The following is a 7,713-nucleotide window of genomic DNA, read 5'->3' as shown; positions in this document are numbered from 1 at the left end:
CATTAACTTTTTACTAAACGCAAACATTATTCGGCCTGTGGCTCACACTCCAGATGTTAGTACATATTGTGAACATATTGGAGTGACATGTGAAAGTCGAGCAGATCATGTTTGTATCACATTCAGTGGAAACACCCACAACATTCGACAGCTGGGAAGAGGTCTCCAGTATTCACAATTTGCGAGTCTCATTCTATGTAATTGGCAATTTTGTTATTCATTCAAATTTGACAGTCTTGTTAACAACATTCTCCTCTGTGGTGTGCCAATTTTTTTTTTTTTTTTTTATAATAACACAAAAAATATTTATATTTAAAAATATTGTGGCCAGGAGTGATTTTCATTTTAAGATGCTTGATGTTTTGATTATTTATACATCCATCCATCCATTTTCTGAGCCGCTTCTCCTCACTAGGGTCGCGGGCTATTTATACATTACTTTTATAATTTTCTCATTAGAAATCCACTATTGTGGTTGATTGATAGCACAAAAATTAAGGGAATTCATCATTCCTGACATCCATGTATCAATTAACATTTATCATAACAAAACAGCTTCAGCTGAAAAAATCTGTATCAAAAGCCAGACTTTCCATATCGTCGGGAAAATGTATTTTCTTTTGTAACAACACATGAGCTCTGTTGCCAATATGTCAAAATAATGCACTATTATTTGGGAAGTCAAAAACCCATATAGAAGAACAAGAACAAAACCAATTTATTGATTAACTTCTTTCATATATAGTTTCGGCAGCATGTCCCATAAATGCGTTTTGTATTGCATTAACTTTTAGAAATGCTGTGGGTTAAGTTTGATTATGTGTGTGTGCGTGTGTTTGTGTGCGTGTGCATTTATCCAGAAGTTAAAATGACATTTACAGTACATACAAAGTTATCTTACCTCCTTTTTGGTTAATGCTCGAGACAGTCACAACGGAAAAAAAAAACAGTGGCATTTTATTTCAGTACACCTTGGCATCAGAGGGATTAATGTTGAGGAAAACTACTGCTGGGTTTTTTTGCAGGTCACCACGATCCCATAGTCCTCCTTTGAAGGTCGGAAAGAAAGAATTGCACCATAATGAATTCATAATCAAATGCCGTCTTATTAAAGATGTTTTAATGTGTTTGTAAGTGGTAAGGCATGCAATATGCTTTTAATGAGGACTTACCATGTGTCTTGCTTTCATTCCCATAGTTTGTCTTATCTTAGCAAACTGTTCTGGGAATCAACAACAAGAGGTTTCAAGACACTGATAACACTCCTATATAAACGTCGGCTCATATTCTCCCATTCGTGTTCTTTTTTTGTTTACACACCTGGCTTTGCGTACATTCCACCGACGCACAATCTCCCGTCCAGACTTCTGACACACTAGAAATGTATCCGCAGTCACTAAAGAGGTGTGATTTTTGTGTTGTGTTGTGATGTTTTCCTGAGACTTGTGAATGTCATGTAAATCCATTTGGAAAATATAGCACACTTAAAATACAAAAATACCTTATGTAGTGGATGTGTCATTGCCAGTGAAGCAGAGCAGGTGTTGTTGTTTTGTTTACCTGTATGAAATAAATCCAATAAAAGTAACTTACCATAATTTCTCGTGTATAATACGCTCTCGATTATAATGCGCACCCCCAAAGTTGACCCACCAAAAAAATCAAGAAAAGTGTTCTACCCATATACAATGCACACCCATGAGTTTCTATCCATTCATGTTATGTTTTGATATGTATTTCTACCCAATTCTAATCAGTTGTATTATTAACACGGAGACATTCTTGTGCTTTAATAATGTATAAGATACTGTGGTGCACCCTCATCACCGTCGATGACATCATCGTAAAAACAAGGCGACTTGCTATCAGAGGATTTCCCAGCCTGCCTAGTGCCATTATATAGATTTTAAAATGCTGTTACGCCTCCTCTTGCACGCCACAGTCAGACCCCTCTCCTTTTGTCACTTAGCCCCCTAAATGCCTAAATAGTTCAAAGACCTCGTGTATGGTCGTTGACAACCGACCTGTATTAAAGGAAAACAAATAATTCAAAATCTAACTCACCATTGCACTAGGACTACAATAGTTGTAATAGTTAATGGCGCTGTCAAAAAAAAAAAAAAAAAAAAGTCGCCAAAAGAATGTTTGAAGCGGAAAGCTCTGCAATCGCAGAAGTCCTCTGGTGGCGACATTTTTCGGCTATTAATATGATATACAGTAAAACTGTATGTCGAAGTTCGGGTGTCGGCAGAATGGAGAAGGAACACATTGTGGCCGTTGGTCAGTCGGTTAGCATAGGTGAGCATTAACGAGCCATGTGTTTCCTGCACCGTTGACACTAGTAAGCCGTCACCGGGCCGTCAGCGAGACTTAACTAAATCAAAATGAGTCAATATGATGTTTCACCTTCACAGGACACTGTACTTACTACAGCCTCTGGGGAGTAGAAGACGAAAAGTGCTTAAGTCCATGGGCGCAGTCAACATTTTAGGGTTGCTCCATCCAGAGAGCTTACCTGACATGAGGGTGTGTAAATGACAGATTTGAGTGGATGAGAGTTTGCCTAGCCAGAAAAGCACGCACATGGGAGAATATGGCCCTGAATGTTTTAGAAATGCTGCTAATAATTTAGCATTACATTCATCTATCCATCCATTTTCTACTGGCCATGTCCTCATTTGGATGGTAGGTGAGCTGGAGTCTAACCCAGCCCTGTCTGGCACACCGTTCACTGGTCGTCAGCCAATTGCAGGGCAGCATTCATTCAGGCTTTTTTGAGAAAGCCTATTATTATTATTATTATTATAATGATTATTATCATCATAATTATTATTATTATTATTATTATTCAACTCTGTCCTAGGATGACACGGTAAACAACTGCCACAGAGTTCAGTTCAAATCGGGCCTCGCCTGTGTGGAGTTTGGATGTTCTCCCCGTGCCTGCGTTGGTTTTCTCCGGGTCCTCCAATTTCCTCTCACATCCCAAAAAAACATGCGTGGTGGGTTGAATACTCTAAATTGCCTGTAGGTGTGAGTGTGAATGGTTGTTTGTTTATATGTGCTCTGTGATTGGCTGGTGACCAGTTCGGGGTAGACCCCGCCTCTTGCCCAGAGTCAGTTAGTTGGGATAGGCTCCAGCACACCTGCGACCCTCGTGAGGATAACCAGTATGGAAAATGGATCGATGGAAGCTGTTATATATTGTTCTTATTGAGAACTACAGTAGGTCCCACACGTGCAGGCATGCAAGGTTACAATTAGGATTGTATGATCTTTGCAGACGTCTGCTCTGGGTGACTATCATCTATATACTTGACGCTCAAAGTTTGTGTGTCCGTTTTCAAAGAACCTTCTAGAGCCAAAACGTTTTCTTGCACGTTTTTGCACGTTTTGCACGTTCCTGCACGACGCCAAGGTTTCAAAGTAATAATACATATCATGTAAGGTAATTCTTACTATTACATGTGACCAAGGACGTGTAAAAACATGCAGAAACATGTACTATAAGTGGAGGCTTATTGCAAAACGTGCCGGAACGTGCAAAACTGTGCAGGAACGTTCAAAAACATGCAAGAAAACGGACACACAAACTTTGAGCTTTAAGTGTATAGATTATTGAATGTGAACTATTCATGAGGTTTGGAGTATTGGGTTTTTTCCGCAGGAAGTAGAGGGTTAAGGAGGTAGTTCTCATTAAGAATGTGATGTGAATAGATGACAACTTACTATGTTTCCACATTCTCCTTGCTAATATAGGCAAGGCTACAAGCAGCATCAATGACACACACATCATGACAGACGGCACGGTGAAACTAAAAGAGACACAAACACGCTGTGTTTACAAGACTCTCCAGCTTGAAGAGCCAGAATGACTTCCGCAACCTCATATGAAAAAGTGCCACTGGTGCAGTCTCTCTGTCTTTCTTACATTTGGCGCTTCCCGCAATCCTTTGTGATGTGCTTGGGGCCAGCTGCATCCACAACAGGTTCGCTCGCTGCAGCTCGGGATGTCACAGTCACTGCTGCTGCTGGTAGAAATAAGAACGGATAGTGGTGAGGTTTCATTTAAATATTTCTTGAATGACACATTTGGTCTACAAGCCCACACGCTACTATTTCTCTTTTCTTTTATGACGTCATTGGAAGGGTCATTGTGAATAATGCAACTATCCTCGGCAAGCGTTAGGAGGCTTGGAATTAATTGCATATAGCTGACTATGAATGGCGTGAATGAAAACAATATTGACTTTAAAGATCATGTCATTTTAATTTTCATAAACATTAGTCGCACTAAAGTTCAGTTGATGAAGTGTGTAGGAGTAGTAATTACTGATTAGTGCTGCTTTACATACCGTTATTATAATTTGCTCTCAAGGAGCAAGTGTAGAATTCATGCCTAAGGATGTCCGACAATAATTTACTGTACTTAATTTACTAATTAACTTACATGCTCCCATTCTTTGATTTGACTAATGCAAATCATGTATTCAAAGATGCGATAATGTTTGGATAATGGATGGATGTTGGATAAATGAATGTTATTGTACTTTTAATGCGTTGGTGTTGTTGCAAAACAAAATTGCATTTTCACTGCATCATTTTCTGCATGTTTGTGGATAAGGTTGCAGAAAGACCAAGCAAACAGTCCCGTTCAGGATTTTATATATTGCTTCATGTTTTATAAAATTGTCTACTCAATTCTTGCGAGATCTTACAAATAAATCATTCGGCTTTGATTTGTACTTCCTGTCGACTTACTAGTTGATGGTCGGTGTAAGACCTGCACATGCACCGCAATCTGCTGCTGTCCGGCCGAACACCAATACCAGCCCATATCGCTCATGTGCAGCTTCTTCATGGTTATGGTCAAAGTCCCAGTTCTGTCATCACTGATGGCTACAGACGTGTCTTCGTAGCTGCCTTCATGGCCTGTCACCAGGCAGGAGCTCCAGTCTCCACTCCGACACCACTTCTTCTCACTTTCCCTGTTGGTAAAGGACCACTGAATGAATGCATGTGTTGTATGCATACTATATGTATAAGTATAAGTAAGCTTATAATAAATAATACATAAAAAAACATACTGTGTATAAATATGTTTTTATTTATATATATATATATATATATATATATATATATATATATATATATATATATATATATATGTATATATATATGTATATATTCACTTCATTAGCACTTGAATTTATTTAATGCAATTAGCTATTTTTAGTAAGAGTAACAAAGGATTACATAACATCAAAATGGACGGCAAAGACCTGTATCTGACACTGTAGAGACATTGAACCGTGACACTATGTCCCTCCTCCTCACTCAGCATGCCCTTCACTACAGACATTCCTGCAAGAAAAGAAATGGAATTTCTCTTGTCATGAAAAAAGCATGAAAAAAATTGTTGTCATTAAGGAACATATTGACATTAAAGTACATCCTCCACTCACCCGGGTTAACCTTGACGTAAGTGAAGGCACTTATATCGGCTTTCCAAAATCCGCCAAGCTCTACGCCACACATGTACCAGCCAGAATCCTCTTCCTTTAAGTTCTTCATTGTCACTGTGAAGACCTCCTGGATCGGGTCATCAAAAATGCTTACTTTGTCCTCAGACTGGCTGTCAGAGAGGGAGTCATCTGTGCGAGCCAAGCTGGTGCAGAATTCCCTCATCTTTCCCCGACACCAATACTTCACGTAGCTGCCATGCTCGGGCTCATAACGACAGGGGATAGTGACGGAGTTACCCTCAAGGACTGTAAATTCGTCCTGAGTCGTCATCCCATAGAGAAGGCCTGACGGACAGATCAGATGTATTCTAGTGTTGATTCAATTTCAACTTTCGACAGTAATGCTGCAGCCACCAGACACTCCATGTTCAGGTCTTATCATAAGTGAGGAAAAGGGGAAGTGTGTTAACCGTTTTGTAGTTTCACTTTCCTTTTATCAAAAATGTTTTCCTCTTGATTACCTTTCACTCAATCTTTTGCCAAAATTGGATTATGCATTACCACATTTTTCAAAGGCTTTTGAAGACTTGAAAAAAAAAAAATATCAAACATACACTTGCCATGGGGTAAACACAATGCTGAAGCTTGGGATATTATTTTGGAAAGTCTCATTGAATTACTGTGAAAATGTAAGCAAGCAGAAAAATTAGAAATGTCTTATGCTACTACTTCTAGTTGCAGAAAATACACAATGGATAATAAAAGACAAGCACAGAAGTATTTGTCTTCTCGTGGTCTTTTTCCCACAGCCAGCTTTTTGTAAGAAAAACAAAACAAACAAAGAAAAAAAACACGAGCAAAAAATTGGAAGTTACCTGGGATCCACGGCAACAAGATGAACAGGAAACGGGTGACTTGCTTCATGTTTTAATTGGTAAAGCTTTTCAACCCCAATTCCTTCCCAAGTCTGGTGTTTTTCAGACTTCAAGGTTCCGCTACTTCAACCTCGCTCTAGTCATGTGACCAGTTGGCTCCAGATGTTGCATGTGTTAACCACATAGATGCCAGCTAGATCTTAATAGGCAGTATTGCCCCAGTTTTAGCTTGCCTCGCAAAGGTTTAGCAGTAAAAAAAAATTAAAATTATGATATACACCCGCGGCAGGGTGGCCGACTGGTTAGAGCGTCAGCCTCACAGTTCTGAGGACCCGGGTTCAATCCCCGGCCCTACCTGTGTGGAGTTTGCATGTTCTCCCCGTACCTGCGGGTGTTTTCTCCGGGCACTCCAGTTTACTCCCACATCCCAAAAACATGCATTAATTGGAGACTCTAAATTGCCCATGTGTGCAAATGGTTGTTTGTTTCTATGTGCCCTGCGATTGGCTGGCAACCAGTTCAGGGTGTACCCCGCCTCCTGCTCGATGACAGCTGGGATAGGCTCCAGCACGTCCGCGACCCTAGTGAGGAGAAGCGGCTCAGAAAATGGATGGATGGATGGATGGATGGATGATATATGCCATTGTTTGCAACATTTTGAACATATTTAAGTCATTCATTGCAATCAATTTCAACATTCAAGAAGCTCGATTGTCATTTATTTACCCATCATACAGAGAGTCGAAAAGTATTTGTCTGCGCAGAAAGAAAGAAAGGGTAAAGTAAAAAGGCTATAAAATATGTCACTTGTCCTCATTTGGGTCGTGCATGAGCTGGAGGCTATCCCAGCTGACTTTGAGCCAGGGGACGAATACACCCTGGACTCACAACCATTCAAGCTTATGTTTCCAAAATGTGGGAGGAAGCCAGAGTACCCAGAGGAAAACCCACACAAACATGGCGAGCACATGTGAAATTCACGAAGGGATGCCGAAACCAAGATACAAACCCTGACCCTCAGAACTGGGAGCTCAGGCCCAGAGAAGCTGGTGGCGTTCCTGGGGGTTGTTGATATATGGTTTTTGCTTTTAACTTGTATTTGTAGCTGTAGCGACAAACTGTGTAATTTGAAAATGTGTTTCTGAAGTGTTCCTGAGTTCCTGAGTCCACGTGGCCATATCCTTTACACAATGATACTGGTTTTTAATGCAGTGCTGAGGGATCGATGGTCACAGACATTCAATGTTGGTTTTGGGCATTGCCACTTACATGCAGAGATTTCACCAGTGAGCCTTTTGGATACGCTCCTTTTATCCCAAATCATGACACTCGCCTGTTTCCAATGAATACGTTCACCAGTGGAATGTTCCAAA

General features: G+C 40.2%; 1 protein-coding gene across 5 annotated transcripts; it reads right to left on the bottom strand.

Moving 5' to 3' along the window:
* Positions 1-590: 590 nt before the first annotated feature.
* On the bottom strand, positions 591-6,470 carry LOC133411964 (CMRF35-like molecule 5). 5 transcript variants are annotated; one of them, XM_061694860.1, is made up of 11 exons: positions 6,341-6,470; positions 5,466-5,810; positions 5,283-5,364; positions 4,762-4,988; positions 3,932-4,028; positions 3,730-3,815; positions 2,429-2,515; positions 1,502-1,560; positions 1,321-1,375; positions 1,173-1,222; positions 591-1,048 (listed from the first exon to the last, which is right to left on the bottom strand). In XM_061694860.1, exons 1-11 carry the CDS (start codon positions 6,387-6,389, stop codon positions 1,004-1,006), a joined length of 1,182 nt encoding a protein of 393 aa, XP_061550844.1. In that variant the 5' UTR covers positions 6,390-6,470; the 3' UTR covers positions 591-1,003. The 5 variants fall into 5 exon arrangements, with proteins under 5 accessions (XP_061550844.1, XP_061550843.1, XP_061550845.1 ...); XM_061694859.1 differs by having other exon boundaries at positions 592-1,048; positions 3,932-4,031; XM_061694862.1 differs by having other exon boundaries at positions 996-1,048; positions 1,173-1,217; positions 3,932-4,031.
* Positions 6,471-7,713: the final 1,243 nt, after the last annotated feature.

Source organism: Phycodurus eques, chromosome 13 (assembly GCF_024500275.1).
Source record: "Phycodurus eques isolate BA_2022a chromosome 13, UOR_Pequ_1.1, whole genome shotgun sequence".
NCBI classification, from domain to species: Eukaryota; Metazoa; Chordata; class Actinopteri; order Syngnathiformes; family Syngnathidae; genus Phycodurus; species Phycodurus eques.
This window is presented reverse-complemented; position numbering and strand designations above follow the sequence as displayed.